At 35.2% G+C, this 22,699-nt stretch overlaps 1 protein-coding gene across 1 annotated transcript in view; it reads right to left on the bottom strand.

Annotated features, from left to right (window-relative positions):
• LOC149805304 (uncharacterized) overlaps nucleotides 1–22,699 on the bottom strand; it is a 113,722-nt gene that overhangs the window by 46,837 nt on the left and 44,186 nt on the right. The window contains exons 11-17 of the mRNA XM_089933962.1: nucleotides 21,916–22,092; nucleotides 15,511–15,669; nucleotides 14,142–14,284; nucleotides 7,062–7,129; nucleotides 5,561–5,761; nucleotides 4,664–4,812; nucleotides 4,086–4,185 (exon numbers count right to left, since the gene is read on the bottom strand). Of these exons, the coding sequence (XP_089790088.1) occupies nucleotides 4,086–4,185; nucleotides 4,664–4,812; nucleotides 5,561–5,761; nucleotides 7,062–7,129; nucleotides 14,142–14,284; nucleotides 15,511–15,669; nucleotides 21,916–22,092 (997 nt within the window). The remainder of the gene's footprint in view (nucleotides 1–4,085; nucleotides 4,186–4,663; nucleotides 4,813–5,560; nucleotides 5,762–7,061; nucleotides 7,130–14,141; nucleotides 14,285–15,510; nucleotides 15,670–21,915; nucleotides 22,093–22,699) is intronic.

Raw genomic sequence — 22,699 nt, 5'->3', positions numbered from 1 at the left:
TATTGGTACATGTTCATTTACAGCATGCAGAAGGTGTCAAAGTCTCATTTGCTTAAAAAAATTCTGTCCTTAGACCATCAAGCGTTCCAGCACCCAGCCAGACTAGCATTTTCAATGTCAATCATTTATTGATCATGTTCATGGCATAGTTGCTCTACTAAGGCATTCAAGGTTCAAACATCAATGATAACTCTGCAAAACTGCAAATGAACACCTTACAAACTGGGTTGACTAAGTAGGTGTTATTCAAAAAATGTTAAAAAGGGTTTTCAATTTGTTTAATATCATTGTTCTTGTTAACATCATTTTCTCCAACACTGATGATGATAATGTCAAATTGAAAGAAGTCTGTTTTTCTGATCATATCAAGCATATGATGAATTACCACCACAGATAATGACTTGACTATTACCTAAGGTTTTTAAGACCTCTTCCACTGTATTTAATGACTGAGTCAACTATCTGCAGTCACTATTTTATGGAAATTTCATGATGTTTATGTGGATAGATTTGCTTTTCTGAGAAGAATCCCTGGTATTAGGAATATTCAAGAGTTTCACTTCTAATATTAGAATAATGACACTCACATTTGGAAACATTTTTGTGACTTAAACTTATCTCTACAAAATCAGCTCATGATAAAATGCTTTGAGAGTGAAAAGGAATTCTCAGTTGATTTGGTGGAGACATTATGCATTATGCAAACCAATTAACTGACTCAAAGGAAATATGTGTGAGTGTCCAGTTCTCCATATCAAATATTACCAAGGAAATCATTTCAGAAACTAAAATGGCTGCATGCTTCACTAATAAAAGAAAACAAATGCATACTTTACAATATGATAATTTCAGACCACCAAATCTGTCAAAACAATAATTTTCCAATGAAAGCTTTTTTCCTGTGTGCGGGAGACCAAAATTCCAATTTAAAAACTAACAGCCAGTTTATTCCTGGAGCAATATTAATAAATGATGTTCCAATAAACCTTGAAGGGAGTAAGATCACCTTAGTCCTAGAATGACTTTAGATCAATACAACATTGAGAAGTGTACATCACCTACTTCCAGCTCATGACTATAAAAAAGACTCATCAGGAGAAAATAAATTAAAATAAAGGCTGATTTAATCAAGAGATATGAATCATATCATAGTGTGAGTGCAATAAGTAAAGAAATAAATGTCTACTAAATGGATAGGTGTTGTTTGAATCCTGAAACCATTCAGTTAATTCTCACAGAGAACATCCATGTCTCTTTCCGAGAAACACTGTATATACTCAACTCACAGAAAGGGAGTAGTAGTGATATTTCTAAAACTGGGTAATTTGGTGGAAGAACTAAATATGCAAAGAAAGTCCTTATAACAAAAAGTACACTTCAAAATGAACATTAAATGATATCTCAACAGTCAATGAAATTCTGTAATGTGAATTTTTGTGTCATTTCTGAAACCTTTGAAAGAACAAGTTGAAGAAATAACTCAATTTTAACAGACCTAAACCACAACTTCTACATGTATGAGTGATGATACATAAACTTGTTGGGATGTCAGAAAACATTATTACGATAATAACTGTTCACCATATCAAACTGTAGTCACCTGAACCACTGACTTATAAAATTAATAACTATGCTTCTTTGTTGCATCAAGGACAACATATGTACACAGTTTAATGAAAATATTTTAAGTAGAATGTAAGAACATTGCATGGAAATCATTACCTTCTCAGGTTATGTGATCTTGGCCTTTTATCTTTGGCGCTCTAAATCAACAGGTTAAGTTAAACATTAAAGGGCAACTTATATACAGTTTGGTAAAGGTACATCTGGTACAACTCTAGTTATGGCACACTAACCATTATCCTACTGTTGGTCACAATGATCTTTACCTTTGACCTTTTGATCCCAAAATCAATCAAGTTCCAAATCAAAAATAGGCAATCCACTGTAAAGACTTATGTAGGTGAAGCAGCAATTATTTTATTCAACCTTTTAAACTCCACCAAATCAAGAGGATTATTGGTCCCATTATTGAGCAACCAAACTACAAAGTATGGTGAAGATACTTTAAGTTGAACACGTGTTTCACAGAGAAACCTATTTGTTAATGGAGCAAGGTATACCAAAATCTGATTAAAAACCCTATCAACATTGGTTATTCAAGTTGTGAACAAGTTTCATCAAGATATTTAAGTTTTGGAGCAATTAACCAGACAAGAATGTAATTGACAGACACCACTTGCAATAAAAATAAAAGAATAAGTCTTAAAAATAGAGTCTATATTTTTAAAAAGATACAATATCTAGTCTTGATACAAAAAATATTTTGAGGGGTTCATGAAGTATTAAGTAAACAAAAGAGTATTAGATGACCCAAACTTTGTTTGCTGAGATGTGGATGATGGTGTATAATGAGCGAAATAAAACATGTAAAAGATAAAGCAAAAAGACTGATCACTATCAACTATTCCATCCAAAACAAGCCATTAACTGGTATGCACTACCTAATTCATAAAATGAGGGCTCTGACCTTATTAGATTGATCAATTATACTAGGGTTAAGGTAACAAGTAAACATAAACATTTGTAGGTGGAAAAGTCCCCCTTTTCTGCATAGATTAGTTTAATGAAGTACCAATAAATCACCTATCAATTGAATGATACTTTTTCTTGGTTAAATGACTTAAAATTTGTAGAATCTTATCTAAGTGCAGATGTGCCTGAATTCTTCTACCAAAATCAGTGTTTGAACTAGCAACTTTTTAGCTACACACTGTAAATCCAATAGGAAATGGCTTACCAAGTGGCAACATATTTACCTGACCTCTGCTACATCAGAAACTTCTTTTATATCCATAATGTTATAGTTCACTCATATGGAATATGCTGTCTGCTATGACATTTGGGCAGAAAAACAATGAATTGCACATGCATTCAACTGATCCATGTTTTATAGATGCTTTCAATCAATACTATTTTCATCTGTCATCATCATCATTATCATCATTTCTTTTTTTTTTCTCCACTGGAGCACAGGGCCTTCACTGCAGCTCTCAATTTGTCATCATCTAATGGTCTATCTGTTCTGCTCCTTCAGGATACATGGATGGCCTTAAATGCAGTGTCCATGGTTCTTTGCTAAGTCATGGCTAGTTTTCCTCTTATGCATTTGCCTCAAAGGTTCAAATCCAGGGCATGGGAAGCAATGTTGTGCTGATCTCTCTGCAATACATGTCCATTCCATTTCCAGTTGTGTTCCTTAATGGTGTCAGATATTGAATTTTGTTGTGTTCTTGCAAGCATACAATAAAAAAAATACTCCTGGATGGGGATTTGGTGCGGCCATCTATGCAGGAACCATCAGTGACAAGCATTGACAAGTTTTTGTGTCCCTAGGTATCTGCACCATAGAGCAGTGCTGATCTGATGCTTGAGTTGAACAGTCTGAGCTTTGCTTTCAGGTTGATGATATTATTCCTCTTAGAGTGGTAAAGGCATAGCATGCCTTGCCATTCCTGACCTTGATGTCCTCATCTGTTCTAACAAAACATGTTCACAATACTGCTAAAATTGTCAACATTCTCAATGCTTTGCCTGTAAGAGAATCTGTGCATCCTAGCTTGAAATGACTCACTGGCATTTTGTCTTGCCAGCATTGTTCTCCAGGCTGGTAGTTTGAACTATGGTATGTTATCTCTATCTATATTTGATTATGCTGGAGTGTGTGACACAGTCCAATATCATTTGCAAAAGTCTTTGTTGTGTATGACACGACAGGTCATGTCTTTGCAGTGGATAATCCTGAAAATCTTCTCTGGAATGCCATCGTACCGCAGGATTTTTCAAGATTGTGCTTCTATTCACCATGTCAAATGCCTTCCCGAAGTCTATAAAATTTACATGCAGGGGTGACACCATTCTAGGAATGTTCAGGAATAATACATAGCATAGCTATCTGGCATGTACATGACTTCCCAGCCCAGAATGTTTACTTGTTCATCTTGAGCCTGGAATCTAGTGAGGACCTCATCCTTTACAAAATCAACTTTGTGAGAATCTTTCTTGGTAAGGATAAGAGCTAATACCTCTCCAGTTCTGGCAGCTGCTATAGTCTCTTTTCTTGGGAATCTTGACAATGTAGCCCTTCTTCCACTCTATTGGCACCTCTTCTTTGTCCCATATATCCTGTAAATGGTCAAACAAGGTGTCTGCTGTAACTGTGGTTTTTACTTTTAATGCTTCTGGTGAGATTATGTCTGCATCAAGGACTTTACCACAAAAGGTTTCTCCTGGCTCTCTGTAAGACCTCTTCTTAAGTAATGGGCATTATGTTGATGTCCAATTTCTCTCCCACTTGTATGATGGGTGGGTTTTCCACAGTTGTGGCCTTAACCAAGCTGCTGAAATGTGTCTTCTACCTGTTGAGCTGTTTTGCTGATTTGCTAAGGATATTCTCATCCACTCCACATATAGGCTTGCTTGCATTGGTTTATCTTCCCGATAATTACCATGTGATGTTATAGAGGGTCTACAGCTCATTTATTATTTTAGCAGCTTCTTCTGCATCTGTGGCAAGTTCCACTTATTTTTCCTCATCTGCTTCTTAACTTTCTTGTTCTTTGCATTGTATTTCTCCCGAAGACTGTTTCTGTGCTCTGGTTACAAGTCTCTGCTTGATTTCTTCTGTCTTCAAACTTCTTGGTTGTATCTTCTGACAGTCAACTCTTGAGTCTCCATCTTCTGAATACCAGCATCTCCTCACAGGTTGACATGAATGTGCCTCTGGCTCATTCCCACTTCTTTTCCATGGACCTATCATCAAGGTTATCAACAGCCAGGGATTTATTTGAGAGGGATATGGCAAAATTCTATTCTTTCTCATTTTCATTGGTACATGCCCATTTTGATCATCTCTGTCAAAATGCTTACTAAATAATTCCATGAACTGTAGACAACAAACTGACCAACTTTCATTCTGAGATATATATTTGCAATTTAAACCTTTGCAGTATAAAGGTGATGGAATGATTCTTTTTTATCAGTAAAATTCAAATCTTACTTTTGCTAGGACATTTCTCCCTTTAAAATCCTTAGCAACGTACGTTTTCCATCAGATCTTTTGCCTGGATACACAAACCTTGTATCAGGTAGCATATTTCCTATTGGCTACTGTGTATTTTTAGCTATGAAAAAGTGTAAACTTTTCCAGTAAAGGACATTAACTTTTGAAAACTCAACATTTACTGAACAAGTAAAAATAACGTGATCATTGCATTATGACATCATTGATATGACATCACTTGTTACCCAAGTGTATCATACGGTTATGAACTCAGAGAGAGACTGGATGTAAAATGTTATGACCTCTTTCACTTATTAAAAATGAACAAGAAAAATGCTTATACAGTTTTAATAATCACAGTAACAGTCATGTGCAAGAAAATGAAAATCAGTGAAAAATATGCATGACATCACGAAGGCCTTATGTTGCAATTTCATACCCTAAAATAAAAACTGCACAACTTATGCCCCAAAAGACCACTTTCAAAATGTTGCTAACATTTTTGTATAACTAATATAAAACAAATAGTTACTTGAGAGTAATTTCCATTAGTAAACTTCTTAATAAGGTCATCTCCTGGGTTAAGCTGCTCTCTAATCCAAGCCTCTCCAGAGTTCTCTAAAGCCTGAAGAGCCGCATCACTCTTTTCTGATACTTCATCTCTCACATTACTAATATTCATCCAATAAGACACAGGGTCTGGAATAAAAAGTATCATACAACATTTTTCTTAATGCAAACATCAATTAAACAGAATGTCATGAGCTAGAATGTGAACTTTGCTGCCATTTTGCAAGATATATACTTCTTCTGAAACTTTGACCCATTCCTTCAAATTTTTGGAATAAACAATAATATTTCAGACTTTACACAAAAAATTTATTAAAAAAACCCAGCAAATTATTTATGTGAAAAACATTTCAATAAAATAGAAGAGTACTTCAAAAACATAAAAACACAAAAAAGACTGCTGAAAAAATGATCAATAATTGATGTATATTTTACACTGATAAACCTGATATTTTCAGATTTGCCCAGAAAAAACTAGAAGGTGTACTTCCAGATACAGCAAAATCTATATATAAAGGAAAGATCAATTTACACACAGGTGTCCTTTATAAGGGGGGTGGGGGGCTGTACCTTCATGTTGCTTTGTTACAGTTCCCTTCAAGGTGCTTATTTTGTACGTTGATATGCTTGCATGATTACTGTGCACAGTGTATATGTTAAAATATATCATTTTTGTCAAATGATGCAGTTACATATTAAAGAAAATTTATTATCAATGAAGCAAGATGTAAATTTATTCAGAACAAATCTTGACAGCATATGTACATGATTTACAAGATCATCTCTGTATCTTCTATTCATGACTACAATGTGTAATTATGGTAGTCTAGTCTGCAAACTTCAGCATTTTGCAATTGAGAGATCAGTTAGTAAATGAATAATATAAATTTACAGAAAATTTAAATCTAAGAAATTAAAATAATGGTTTAAAGAATGAAATGCATAATATCAATGTTACTGAATTACTTCAACTTGCTAATCAAGAGATACATATTTCATTACAAATATTCTGCCATATCTTCTTGCTGGTATAGGTCCTTACAGAATGAATGCACATAACAAAAGTCAGTCAAGGTTTTGGTGATGCAGACACCATAAACTGAACAACTGTGTTGTTTCTCAGTTTACCTAATCAGAACCAGATTCTCCAAACTGCCCCTTCTTCATCCCACTTTCACATTGTATTCTATTTTTTCTGTACAACATAGTACATAGGGTAAAATGTATATCCAGGTAAATTAATCTTCTTCCCAAACATGTATTCACTTTTTCATTCAAGTGCATTTTGGTTCTCCTTTCTCCCTTGTGAATACTAAGAATCTTTACACCTAGCTAGTTATATAATGCCTATAAAAAAGAATTTCAATGATATGACTCAAATACACAAAACCTAAAGTTATGAATTTTATCATTTAAGAAATATAATTACCTTTCTTAGGAATGACTTCCAGCAATTTGTCCTTGGCACTTAATAATCGCTTTACAGACAGAACGATGCTGAAAAACATTTTTTTTCTTTTATGATGAGTTTTATAAAGCTATTATTGTATTAATACGACAAGCATTACTTGTATTATCAAACTTTCCTTTTAATGGTGAACCAAATTACCTCTGAAATTGTCTCTATGTTGTTACAACAGGAAATATAATTTGAAGATTTGCATTTGCAAAACATGTAAGCCCCAATGTAGAGAAAAACTCTCAGACCCAAAAGTGCAAACTACTTATTTAGTTTTAAAAAATACTTAAATGTAAAAAAATATATAATTAGGCCATTAACACATGCATACAAAAACACCTACTAAATTTCAGCAATTATCACTGTCTAAGCCAAGTGGTTTTTACAAAATCGCGCTAAAAAAAGTTTTCATGTAACTGTGTGTATAAGGGGTAAATAAAATTTAAAAACTGGATGTAATGCCATCAAAACCTAATAATTGATAAGTATATTCATACAATCATGTCTACTAAATTAGATTTGTTTGGATCAAGTGGATTTCAAGTAATTATGCTAGCATTGCTTTTATAAAAAGTCCCAAACAATTCCAAAATATTTATAAAAAAATAAAAATTGTTGAGGGGTGGGAACTAATTTTAATGATGTAATACTTTCCTGTTGCTATTGCTTAGCTGGTACCTTTCTGGGCAGAAAATACCCCAAATGCATAACAAGAATTCATCTCCTCAACAGGGTGAACCAAACGATTCAGAGACACTGGATCACAAGAACACCCACAGATATATTACCCATGCACAATGTCTATCATATTTTTATAGGACACAGCAGAACTTAGTGAGACATCAGCATGGGGAAAAAAAAGGAATCTGACAACAGGAACAGATAAGTAGTACATCATTAAAATTAGTTTTATCCTTCCATAAAACTAAATTTTAATATCAGCATTGCCATACCTTCGCTGTTGCACAGAATTTGTCAGTTTGGTGGGAGACTGAAAGTCCCACAACTGGCGGGTAAAAACAAAGTCAATATACACTCTCATTAAAGAGTAGGAGACAACTGCGGGCTGGATTCTGTATGGGTAATTTTCTAAGCTATGACAATCAAGCCCTGGGAGAATAGGCCTTCATTTTGGATAGATAACCAGTAAAGATAAAAGGAGAAGAAAGTAGTGTGAGAATGCCAAATGGCAGTTTTCATCACATCCTCCAAAGACGAATGCATTAGACAGGCCCATGAGGCAGCAATTGCTCATACCTTGTGGGCTTTAATTTTCATGAATGGCAGGTTCCTATTGGCAAAGGACTGATAAGCTCTCTTGTTAGTTAATGCAATGCACCCAGGAATGGTGAAAGCTGAAATATCAGTTGAAACTTTAGTGGGGAGGATATGACACTTCCTATCCTTTCTTTTCCCTTTAGAGGCTGCAAAATAAAAATGCAAAACCCTAACTGGACATAAAAGTCTATCTTTATCATCCCCAGCACAGATACAGCCAAGACTTGGGATCTCAGCTGGGAGTGGAGCAATTGATGGAATCTGGTTTCTGCTATATTAAAAAAAGAAAACCAGGCTGGCAAAAGAGAAACTGATTCATAATTTCTATTGAATCTGCAATAGCCCTGCTCTAAAAGAGGGCATGAAGTGCACTCCACCACTTTGGAGACACTAAGGAGAGCACAAAAACCATCTTGAAGGTAAGGTTTTTGAAGGAAGATTCACCAAACAGTTCAGGGAGTGGTTTATTAAGAGAACACATGACACAAGAAAGATTCCATATAGGCATTAGTGAGCAAGACACTGGTCTTTGCAGCTTAAAATACCATCAAGTCTCTTAACTTAAGTGAGACTCTGTCCTAATGAACGAACCTTTTAAGAGTATTAAAAAGGACTCTTGATAGCCCTTAATAGTAGAAACCAAACACTGTCTCTCTTCAAAAAGAAAGGAAAGAAAATCAGCCACTGCACTTAAGGAGGGACAGCTAGGACTGACAGGATTTTACTACTCCAATCACAAAAGTTTAACCATTATATGCCTTAGACATCGATCTTCTCCTGGACTTAAGTATGCACTTTGCAACTTTGATCAAAATCTTTTCTTTGTAGATAGATCATTCGTTTGAGATGAGCCAAGTGTGATGGTGGATAATCTATGGGCTGTTGTGTAGGAGACAGCCCTGGTGCTGTGACAGGAAGACAGGAAATCTCTCTTCTGAAGTAAGGTCTTGGAATGGTCTGCCAGCAAATCGAAAAGATTGTTTAACCACAATTGATGGGGACACTTTGTGGTGATAAAAATGAGCTGAACAGTGCAGTGCATGACTTCTTGCAGAACCTGTGGGATCATTCTGAAAGCCAGCATCCATTGCCCATGCCCTAAGGTCAAAAAAATGAAAATTTTAAAGTGGAGCTTGTTGTTTAGCTTGTTTACAAACAAGTTCCCCAAAAGAGTCACCCAAAGTTGGAACAGGTAGTAATCTATGGATTGGTGGAGCAAACATTTCATGAGGACTATCTTACCTTTCCAACATATACTGTCCACCAAAGTATTCTTTTTTACACATAATGTGGTGAACTTGGATGGTAATTACTTTGATGATGCCCAGTGAATGAGATTCCAAACCTCCAAAACACCCTGAATCCCTCCAAAACACCCTGAATCTGATGCATCTGTTAACAATTAGAAGTGGGTTCAGAGGATGCATGAGGACACGGATGATGGTGGAAATATAGGCATAGAGAAATCAGAGCATTCTGAGGGTACTTGTGCATTTTCCACAGTCAAAAGGATTACCAGAAGGGGATGCAAGTGCAGTCTGCCTAGGGGAACCAGGTCCACAACAGAGTTCAAGGTCCCGAGCAGAGACAGAAAAAGACCAACTTACAATGTGGTCTTTACTCTCAATGCCTCGAAAAAAGACAGGATCTTGTCTACTTTGTTTTTATGATGCTCAAATAAGACTTAGCCTTGCAAGCATCCAGAGCAACATCCATGAGGTGCAAGTTCAGCTGACAAGGCCATGGAAAAGGACAACACATGCCAACAAGTTTTTGCCACTGCTTCCAATAAACAATGAAGTCATTGGAGACATATTCCTCTTTCATCAGGCTTAACGAGGCCACTGAAATAGGGCAGCATGTGCAACTATGGTTGCTAGTAGCCTAGACTTTCACTCAATGGATTCCAGAGTTTGACCTGAAGGTGAGCCCAGGTCCCTGTGGAAATCATATGAACTACTGAATTTCAATTATATTTTTGTACCCTTTAATTTTTCATATATAATCCAGTTATCAAAATAATAATTATTTAAATGTATCATTTTTTCATACATATCACTTTGTATTTGTCAAAAAATTCTTTAAATTATTGGAGACAAAATTTCTACTAAGAAGATTTACATTTGCAAAAAAGATCGAAAATACCATATTTCCATTTTGTTTTTACAAAAATTAATAATTGTTGGTGAAAAAAGACAATGATTGATGCATAAGCCCTTTCATTGTCATTACAATACCTACTGGTGTTTATTAACAACTGGACAAAGGCCTTCACAGAACATATGCCTAAATATTATCATTAATTAGTTCTCCTTATTAAGTCCATCACCATAACAAAACAATACATGCATTTTTAAATGAGTTTGGAAGGCCACTGATGTTTTCTTATCCAAAACAAAATATATCTCAGTAAATGCTAAAGTGAAGACCACAGACCACTGATCAACTAGTCTTATAGTTTCATTATAGGCATACAAAAATAAAATATTTTTTTAATTGCAATTTGATAATGAGGTTACTGTTGCTGTAAGAATTCAAGCTGCACTGAATTCTTGACATTGTGGACTCATATCGTTGCATACAATTTACCAATATATAATACCCATAACTATTCCATGTTCAAACCATCATAATCATTTTGCCAACATTGCACAGCATAACAGCTACAAAGAAGTATGCTCTAAATGCAGACAAGCTTGCCCCCCCCCCCAAACAACACAAATCTTTGAGTACTTTTATTTTTATTGTAATTGGCAGAATGAGACAGAAAATAAGTTTTTTGTACATTTGTACCATTAGGTTCTCATGTGGCATGTGTTCCATGGAACTTGTTTTTGTATGATCGCTTTATTTTTCATATGTGGTCAGTACCACAGAATAATAAGTATTTGTATCACAAGTAATTTTTTGTACACTGAAATTAATAATTATTTTTTCGTGTAGGAACAATTACATGAAATATGGTACTTCACATCCCTGTGAAAATCAACACATGGGCTACTTCAGCATCCAAAGTGAGCATTTTATTGGGCCAGGTAGGGTATGGACCTAATAGCTAGATGCAGCTACCAAGTGTTGCAAAGTAGATTGGAGGACAAACCACCCTTTATGTTGTCTAGTAAAGTCTTGACCCTTGCTAAACCTTTAACTGACCCCCTTAATCATAAATAAGTGAGCAAGCAACAAGAGATTGAGAGTTTGCTCCAGAATGTTTAACTCAACTAGATAAAATGTTAGTCACCAGAATTTGATGGTTGGGACACCAGTTGCTGTGCAAGAGGGATAGAGGAACTTGAACTAGTAACTCCTCCCGTGGAGATAATGATCTCTCCTTAGGAAGGGACTCAGCAGATGGGTGAGAGTGACTCTCTACCTCCTAGAGAGTTTGGGGAAGAGTCCACAGCTCACAGCAGCTTCACTACCATATGGCCATGGTCAAGAAGTTCATGGCTGCCTACAGAGAAGGACCAATTTCTTCCCTGTGGAGGAAGGCCCCATATTCCATAGGGATTTAAAGAGACAAAAGGAAAGGTGGAATGCTGATCCAATCCCCTTTCCTAATCTGGTGAAACAGCAGTCTGGAAAGAAGGGAGATTTGATCCAGTTCATATCTCCATACCATAGGGGATACAATGGCTAGTGCCTGGTGACTGATGTCTGGTCACTGGGCACAGGCCAGTCAGGAGAATCAGATCTATTGGAAGATCCCTCCCCAGATCTGACAGACTTAGATTTTAGCTTGCCCCCGTACTGGATTGCTTGATCCTGTCACAAACATTGGGTCCCATGGACTGAAAGGGTGATGCCACCATCCCCCTTACAGGAGGCTCGACTTACTTTCAGCTTGCCACACCAAGCTGTGGGCGAGTAGAGAGGTTGCTGCTTCAACCTCATGGGGCAGGTGGAGGCAAGATTCATTCTCTGCCTTTTTGGATGAAAGAGGATGCTGTTGCTGCTAAATTATCCACTGACAGAATAAACCCAGCATTCACTTCATTCCATTCCCCCAAGAATCTAATGTCAGCAGTATATTGTGTATACTGACTATAAAGGCCTCCTAACAATCATTTGGTTTATCTAAACCATGTAATACAATCTGATTTAAAACAAAAAGTAGATGGGCACAACATTTACACCACTAACTGCCTTGAAAATTAAAGGACTACAACAGAGATAAACAAATATCTATAAATTCAAAATCCTCTCTGTCACAAATCCAACAGGAGCAAAAAGATTTAAGTCACAGTACTAGAAAGATTTTATCTCAGGGTACTTTGAAGTGATTCCTCATTCAGCTGAGGTAAAATCTGGGTCTCTATCTTTCATTGCAGTACTGACCATATTAAACACTTAAATACTGTTAGACAGGAATTAGTGAAGATCTGTTTTTTTTCAAAATGTTCAACACAATAACTGGAGAGTAACTTAAATGTTTGGTCAAAATGCTGCTGTGTATACCAGTAAAGACCATGTCATTCCCCACCATGAATGAGGGCCTTTCTTATGGAAAACAACAAATGAGCTCTTAACATTATGAAAAACCTTGATATATCAAGAGACTTGATGTGAGGATTGTTTGTAGACAAGTAAACAGTTAAAACAGCTGCTAGGAAGGGAGACAAAACCTTAAGATAGGAAATTCATCCTCACACAAAAATGTTTCAACATTGACTACTATGAAAAACCAAACATTACTAGGTCAAGACCTTGTTCATTCTCAAGTTTTTGGCCAAGAAGTTGTACAAGAAAAAAATCTTTTTTTGTTGATAATCGTAGAAGATTTAGGACACATGGCAGGCCATGCAGAGCTGTACAAATCCTAAAATGGGTAATTTAACCAAATCAACATTCCATTTACAGCTCATATAAACTTCAATTGCATTTGACATGCATGTGGAATGTATTTCACTTCTGTTTCATTTGCATTCCAGATATGTTTGCATTATTTTACATTTAGTGCCTTATAAATGCTTCATGACTATGCACTTTTTTGTGCTTCCATTCATTGTTTTCTTTCATTTTAATTCACTTAGAACAAAGCAAAAATGCATTTACTTAAGTTGGATTTTATATTTCTGGGTATTCAAAGGAGACAACAAGTAATTTTTTAGCCTCTCCTTTTAAAAGTGTGATTTAAAAAACTAGAAAATGCATCAAATTCAGAAGAGAAAATTCAATTTATACTAAACAAACAACTGCAATGAATGAAAATATATAGATTTAGATTATTTCTCAAAGTTGGTTTTATTTAATATTTCATTCAAATAATCACCTTACAGATAGAATCAACAGTGATGAGGTCATCACATATGTGGCAGTTGTTAATATCTGCCTCTAAATGAAAAAAATTGCTAAATGGATGTCAAGAATATAATTAAGGAATATTATGTGAAAGAGTATTTGACCATGGACGTTCAGTGGCAGCTTCAATAGTAATCAATTTTTCAATCCAGTCAGTAGAAACATCTATGTTTTATTTCATTTTCATTTATAATTCACAATTTTATGTTGTATATTCTACATCTGCATTCTCCATTTTCTTCAAAATGCATTCATTATTTTATTTGCATTCCTTCTGCATTCATTCTTCCTTTATTTTCCACTGATATTTCATATGTTCTACATTCTGTGTTTTTTTTCACTGGCAAAATTACCCATTTTATGGTCTTTACAAAACAATGAACTTAAATTGTTACAAAATAACTAAGAATTTGCAGTAATTTCCAAGTTGGTTCATCTGTCATGATAATTAACTGAATAGACTTTCCTTACTTAAGAACTGCTTTTCCAATATTTCCAAGTGCTGTTTTGGGATCTTTGAGTATTCCTGCAAAACTTGTAACTATGTCCTTGGCAGACTGGAAGATCTGTGTTGCAGACTGAGGTATGATAATTGTGACTGTTTCAATTATTCTCTGAAGATAGAAAAAGGTCAAAATATTTTAATGGTAATAAAATAAACAACAAACCCTTCTCTTATTAATAGTTTTGCAGAACACAGTCTTGCCTTTAGAATGCATAAGTATATATGGCAAATGTATTTCCAAAATATATAACACACATTTTTGTCAAACCTAACCCACTGCCTTAAAGTGGTATATGTATCTTATATTTGAAAATATCCTATTGAGAGAAGAAACTAAATTCTCATATAATCTTACAAAGTTCATAAATGGTGTTCATTTACAGTGCTATTAAATAATAGGTGGTCTCATAAAGTATTGGTCTTTCAAGTCTAAATTTAAAGTATTTTCTTTTCTCCCAAAATATTTTAATCTTAAATCTGCTGTTATCAGTGTCAGATTAATAAAGTGATTAATACACAGAGACATTACATAAATATGATAACATACATTCCACCTCTTGCAAGAGCTTTGAAACAATGAAATATCAGACTGTTTATCTCTGTAACTGTTCAAGAATAATGCTGTAACCAAATTCCCACAAAAAGACTATGATTTTCTCAAGTGATATATTGTCATAAAGTTTACTCAAAATACTTCGGTCTCAATGTGTCAAAGTTAACACATTTGCCATGAATGTATTCCACTGTCAATGGATATTGACAGGGTATGCACTCTAGTTGAGGTTCACCATACTGGAGGTATACATGAGTCGAATATGTATGTCTGAAACAAAATTAGTGCAATACCACCTCATCTCTGCAAATTATTTCTACACGAGGGATGCTCCTCTCCAATAGTGGGTCTGATGTTCCAAAACTAGTTGTGGAGTATGCCAAGTATGAAGAACATATTTCAAGTCAGAACAAGCTATATTCCCTTCTGAAAGAGATGATTGCAGGGCAGGTTTGGCTACTTTATCAGCTCTTTCATTACCCATAATAATAATGTTACTAGGCAGCTAACAGTACAGACCACATTCCAGATTGTATAAAAGATCTTAGATGCATCAAATTTAATGTTTTCCAAATATTTCTTGCACATATGTAACCAACAGCATATGCAGCCTACAAAGTTTAATTTAAATCCTGCAAGCAGTGTGGGAAGCAAAATTAAATGTCATGGACAGATGGACTGACAGTCAGATGGACAGATTGCCAGAGACACCCAGGGATAAAAATAATATCATTCTCTACTAGAAGTATTGGCATTAATATACATATACAGTGAAAACATACATTGTAGAATGTCATAACATCCATTTGAATATTGTCAATGAAACCAGTGACGTATTTGACCAGGTTCTGAAGAGGCCGTACAAATGATGGCAACTTCTCAATTCTTATCTGCTGCAGGTGCATTACCACTTGATTAATTCTGGATCCTAAGCCCATCACCTAAAACAAACAAAAGTTTACACTCAGTCATTTTATTTAACTCCTACAAATGTTTAAACTTGTGATGTATCTCAAAACACTTTGATGAAGAACTGAATATAACAAGAGGAATAACTCTGTTCTCAGGTAAAACACCCTACAAAATAATCATGATTAGTATTTCCAACTTGAAACTACACCAAAATGTATTAATCAAATGCTGTGACACTGCTATTCTTAGTTATCATGAGAAAATATACAGCAATAGATAAATAATCAGAAACATTTGGGAGAGCATGTTTATAAAAATCACAAATTAAGACCCAAAATAGAGGATGATGAATACATATTTTTTAAAAATGCACAAAGTCCAGTCAAATGAGCAAAACAAAATAGTCAGATGGATGGAAGGTCTTAATAGGGTGCCATACAACCAGTGTTTAATTAATGATTACATAGTTCAGCTTCATTTTTTGAAGTCTCCAGCAGCCAATGCAATCATTAATTATCAAGCAATACAAAGTTTAGACCAAAGTGATCTTGACAAGAAGCTGTCTTCTTTTCTAACTCAAGCTTGTTTCTTTTTGCATTTTTTGTCTTTATCCTTTAACAATTTAACATTTTAACTTCCAGCTAATACTATATAGCCAGTACTGTGCTGACATACTATTAAGCCTACCCACCAATCTAACTATACATCCACCAATACCTTCTTACCAACCTACCTACCCACCCAGCCCACTTACTTACGTAATATATTAGAGCTGGGTGCCAAGAAAAAAAAAATGTACTAGAGTATTTATGAATATACTTCAAGATGTAACTCTGTATACTGCAATTATATTATAGACCAACAAGTTAATGTTCTGTGGCATAGGCCTGATGAATTTTAAAAAATATTTCCAACTGTTATAGAGGCGGAAAATATAGCTTGCTCTTATTTATAGCAAAATGACACCTTATTATATCCAGTATATAACTGTAAAAAAAATCTAATTCTCTTGAGATAAAACAAAATAAAACTTCTCAGCTCAAAAGAAAATCACAGCCCATTCCCCATCCTGAAAATTAAATGGTCAATACCTTAGAGTAGGCGAATTTGCTCTGTGAATGTTAACTGTTATAGAAGTTGTGATCTAAAACTCTAACACGAGTTAATTAAGCTTACACTATATCTGAGACCCTGTGCAAGACAGTAAGCTGACATTAGAGAGTTTGTTGATAAAAAGAGGAAATGTTGACAATGAAGACTATAATCTACCACCTATACTTTTGAGATTCTAGGCAGAAAAAGTCTGAATAGTAAACAACTCTTTGAGACTGGTTTTTAACTTCAAATGCCATGAGTTTTGTAATCATTATGGTCATCAACTGAAGATGCACATATCAACAATCTTCTTTGGTTCTGCCATATTTGTTCATGTACCTTTATGCAGTGTATTACAATGTTTGCACAACTAGACCTGGAGTTTTTCATGGACTGCCATGTTAACTCTCCGAGATTTGTTTTTAAGGTCAAATGCCATGAAAGTTGGTCAATCAAATGTATTTTGTATTATTGTGGGGTAACAGTCAAGTGTGCAAGAGGATGGGGTGCATCCATAAGAACAAAATGGTCACTTATCCTATAGTTTTAACTGTATTGTTGTTTGGTGCACATCTGCTTATAATTATTAAGGAAACGTACTAAACTATAAAAAATGGGTCTTTCTTGAAATATGCTATCTGATGATAATATCCTAGGAGAACATGTAAGAGATGGAGAGAGATACATCCAGTTATCACAAAGAGACCATCTCCCCTATCTCAAGGTATCTGCGACAGCTTTAAAATAACAAGACTGGAAAACAGATTCCATCTGTTGGGCGTGGGGGTGGCTTCCAAGGGGATAAATCACCTACCCTGCAAATCCAGTGGAAATCATAAAGCCGCATTCTTATGAAGCTGTCAAACTACTAAGGAAGGTAACCTGTTGCACTACAGCTAAAAGTGCCACCTGAGATCAAGGTGAATCTCTTAGGATGAAATATCTCTGAGATAAAAGCTAGAGAAGTGGACTGGGAACTCCTGATTCCATGACACAGATAATGACAGAGAACAGTTCTGCTCAAATGCAATGCTTATGGCAACTGACCTAATTTCATAAGCCAAGAAACATTAAGCAAGAAGCAAAGCAAAGTTGTTGAGAGCAGTTCAGATAAGGGGCCCTGAGTGGCAGAGTGGTCTTAAGCACTCACCATTAAGAATCACTACCATCTCACTTCTGTCTGCGTGGGTTCGAGTTTTGGAATCAGCTAATGATGGTATGTGAAAAAGCTTGCAAGTAGCTTCTTGTGGGTCGGTGGTTCTTTCCTGGGGTTTTCCCAGTTTCTTCCTCCACCATTTATACTGGCCACCATGTATAGCCTATCTTGTGCTGAAAAATGGCGTTAAACCCTACAACAACAACAACAGCAGTTCAGATGTTGTCTTGTTCAGCCAGGTTAGTATTCCATTATAGATTCTTCTTTAAGCAAAATGCCAACATCTTGGACACGTGTATGTAAAAAAAAATTAGACAGAAGATCTGATAGATCTTTGTTTTTATCCTCTCTTCTTTGATGACACATTGGTGCTAAAAGTTTCTCATCAAAGTGGGGGCCCCGAGTGGCTGAGTGGTCTAAAGCGCTCACCGTTACGGATCACTGCCATCTCACCTCTGTCTGCGTGAGTTCGAGTCTCAGCCTCGGCTAACGTTGATACGTGAGAAAGCCTGCCAGTGGCTTATCATGGGTCGGTGGTTCTTCCCGGGGTTTTCCAGGGTTCTTCCTCCACCAATTATACTGGCCGCCATGTATAGCCTATCTTGTGCTGAAAATGGCGTTAAACCCTACAACAACAACAACAACTCATCAAAGTGCCATAGTAGGAAGTTAGCTATTTGAGGTAGTGATGCCTGCAGTGGTATATGTTCATGGGCATGAAATTGTGTGAAGATTTTCCATTTGCCTTTGTAAGTGTAAACTGGAGCACCATCTCACTTGAGTGATTTCTCTAACACTAGTTGAAAGAAGAGTTTGTTTAATAAGATCCAGACTTGCAGGTTAAGCAACTCTGGGTTGGGGTGAAACACCTGCCAACTTGGTTGCTTGAGCAGATGAGGGACTATCTTGATTTCCCTAAGTGATTTCTATTTGCAAGATTGATGACGTCATTGATGCCTTTACTCCATTCACATACAAGCTCCTTTGGACACCTCTACCCAATACACCTACAAGCGCCTTTGGGAACCTATAACCAATTTGCATACAAGTGCCTTTTTGATGCCTGCTGTAAACATGAACCATTTGAGCGGGTTTTTATAGCGCAATCTTCGGACAAAACCACCTATTTGATAATACATTCATATCTGTCAGATTATGTGGTCGCTGTTTATGCTCTGGTCAAAATCTGCTACTTAAAGTAACTGGATCATAATCTCCACTCTCCAAAATGGAGGTCATGGATTTCTTTCAGTACTTACAGAGTTTTCATGACCAGAATCACAACTATGAAAGCTTCAATAACTTAGGTAAAGGCTCTGATATTGACGTAGGCAGCAATTAGTTTTTATAAATTATCAAATTTAGATGACTTAGTGATGTAGACACAGAAAAAGAACTTGTAACTTTCAAGTATGAAAAATGGCAGCTATAGTTGATCACGCGGCTTCACTAACTTGACAGTGATTGAGTTGTCTCAAGATTTTAAGCACATAAAAAATTCTTCTGTGAAAACAATTACACAGCTATAACGATCGGACTTGACTCTTAAATATTTGTAGTGCAACTAGATATTCCAGATTATTTGGTATCATTGTAGAGCTACATATATCTACCTTTCTATAATACCATCCACTTTAGTGTATCATGCACGACCATAACGCTACAGAGCTCGGCAGTAGGCTACTACCTCCTGCCCTGTTAAGTCGTGGCTAGGGGTTCATGTGTTAAGAGCTAACAGGCAGGCCCATGTGTATGGAGTCAAATAGGTAAAAGGTGTTCTATTTATAGCACACTACACTGGGTAACTTAGCCGCATGTGTATTGAAGGGCTAAAAAGCCATACACTCTATGAGGTAATGGGTTAAGGAAGAAACCCATGTCTATACCACTATTCATGCATGAGGAGTAGTGATAACAAGATTATCAAGACAGCCTTTATCTGATGAACACAATTTCATTCAGAACCAGCTGAAAACCTCATATTGATACAATTATCCACAAGTGAAGCCATATAAAGATTTTCAAGATCACTGTCAAAATTGCCATTTTGGAGATTGGATCAGCATCATTTTAATACAAAAATGATTATATACTGCAAGCAGAGATCCTTAAAAATACTTGTGTTTTAGTGACATATTTTGTAGGTCAATAGTTTTGACAAGCACATACTCTAAACAACCTGACATCAGATTATCAAACATCATTATGTAAACTTGTCCTTGATTTGTTTATCGATTATGCTGCCAAATAATAAAGTAAAATCAGTGGTCTTAGGTCAAATTTGCAGATGTTTCTTTGTAAAAAAAAACAATAAAAATGTTGCGAACAATGCTTAATTCAAAACTTAACTACAGTCATACTTTGTTGGACAATCAATAGATGTGTCGATGACCAAGCAAATTTGATCATTATAGTTCCCAATAATCTAAACACTGTAGCCTCAAAACACAAGATAAAAGAAATGTGAATATTTATCTCCATGACTTATGAAAATCATATCAATCCTTTATCAGTGTCAGCACATGATAACTTTAGAATACAATATGTGAAGTTTAGGCCAAAATTAAGAAGACTAGCATGAATAACTAACTTGTATTATCATCCTACAAGACTTATTTGGCAACAAGATCAAGTAAAACTTCATAATCCAAATTTACAGGAAATACCCATTAATTATATGTTGTGCATTTTCAGTGTAGTACATCACCTTCTCCATTAATAACCATTTATTTCAAAGAGAAGATTGGAATAAGATACTCTTGTTGGGTAAAATTTCTCAAGACAGTTTGTAAGCAATTATATTTCTTTTGAATGATTTTATATTAAATTTCAAAAATATAAGGCCACTATGTTAATTTTTGGGAATAAGAATTTCAGGATCTCTGATTATATGCTGGTATGGACATCCACTCAGAAGTAGCTATTCTGAGAACTATTACATTTTTGGAGTCACATTGCCATAAATTTCATTTACAACCAGCCACATATAGTAAGAAAAGTCTTTTAGTGAAATTCCTATGCCCATATGACTATTCCTTAAACAGGAATAGTGATAAGATCTTCAAGGTAGCCACCATGTTCATCATCTGATCAGCTCAGATTTTTATTTAGGACCAACTAAAGATCATAAGAAGTCTTTAGGAAACACAACATGTCTATATGATGATTTGGTTAGAAAGTAGTCATGGGATTTTTAAGAAGGCCACCTCACAGCTATATTTGAGTTAAATTGGCACCATTTTCACTTAAGACCATTTAGACTTGATAAGAAGTTTTGTGAAAACCCATGCCATGACAGTAATCTGTTTATAGTAGATGTAGCAATAACAAGATTTGGCAGGTATGTTGGGGATTCAATCGGCACTATTTTCATTTACAACAAACCAGACATCATAATCCTTTAGTGAAAACCCCATGTCACTATGACCATTTATAAAGAAAGAGTGGTGATAAACATTCCAGATGTTACATAAAATTGTTTAATTTTTTTAATGGTCTTAAATCTGTTTTTTTTCTCCAGCGTGTCAGTCATGTTCTGAGTTTCTTAAATATATATGTACCAACGCACAGTTCTCTGCAGAAAACCAGATATTAAGTATGTAAGCACTTTGTTTTCAATATTTCTTGTTTAATGTGCACCGATTTAAGTTGGTAATTGCATTTTTAAAGCCCATAGTTTTGTGCCCATCCACACCCATACTCCATCATGGAGAGCCAAATGTCTATGCATGCAATATTTTCTTCAGTTAAATGACTTGTTGCTATTTATTATTGCAAGATACATTGTCTAACATGATAGCATGCTGTGGATCCCAACCATTTTTATTACAGAGTTTCCCTGTAAAATTGGTCAAATAAATGATTCTAATTAATCTCTACGTATATTGTTTTTGTCAACAAATGTCAAGGAATTCCTTAAAGGGAGCTTTTGACTTCAAACAACCAGTTATTTTCACAATAAATTCAAAGAGAAAGCATACCTACTGCTTATGAAGGATGGCTAAATTAAACATGTATTACTCACCCTGCCTGGAATATTTTTTAGTGCTGTAATGAAATCCTCCACAATACTTTGGATAGACAAGTCTCCATTTATCAAAGCAGTGAATGTATCTACACCACTTTTAATAGCGCTTACAATCTTCTGGATTTGTCCTATGAACTGCTTCACAATGTTGAATCCAAATTTTGGATCAAAATCCTGTAAGCAATGACATACATATATATATATATATATATATATATATATATATATATATATATATATATATATATATATATATATATATATATATATATAAACAGCAGCATAAAACACTAATTAAATTTTCAATTTCATGACACCATATATACGGCCATCAAAAAAGTAACTTTTTAATTTGTTCACGTTGATAGTCTCCCCTGGGTAGCCTGGGCAAGATGACAGCTGACCCAAATCTATGCCATTTGAAGTAGGTGTTCATGTAGTATGTAAACAACTAGAGCCATGAGCTACGGGCGACAATATCCTAGTGAACTGTTTAGTGATATGTGTTTGTTAACTATGCTATATAGATCAAATGAGGATTACATTTTTTATATGCTATTTTCATTTCCTAACAGAATGCAACAGAAACATGAATGTCATAACATGTGATTTATACTCAAAATTCATGGATTTTTCATACACATGTACAGTACTTAACACATTATGGACTCAATAATATAATACTACACAAATGAAAGTTGTCAATATGTAAGTGTATTTCCTACTAGTTTTGTCTTTATTTCATCAAAATTTCATATTTTTCTGTCTGCCTTTATCACCC

Source organism: Sinohyriopsis cumingii, chromosome 2 (genome assembly GCF_028554795.1).
Source record: "Sinohyriopsis cumingii isolate HCF-2022 chromosome 2, ASM2855479v2, whole genome shotgun sequence".
Classification (NCBI taxonomy): Eukaryota; Metazoa; Mollusca; class Bivalvia; order Unionida; family Unionidae; genus Sinohyriopsis; species Sinohyriopsis cumingii.
This window is presented reverse-complemented; position numbering and strand designations above follow the sequence as displayed.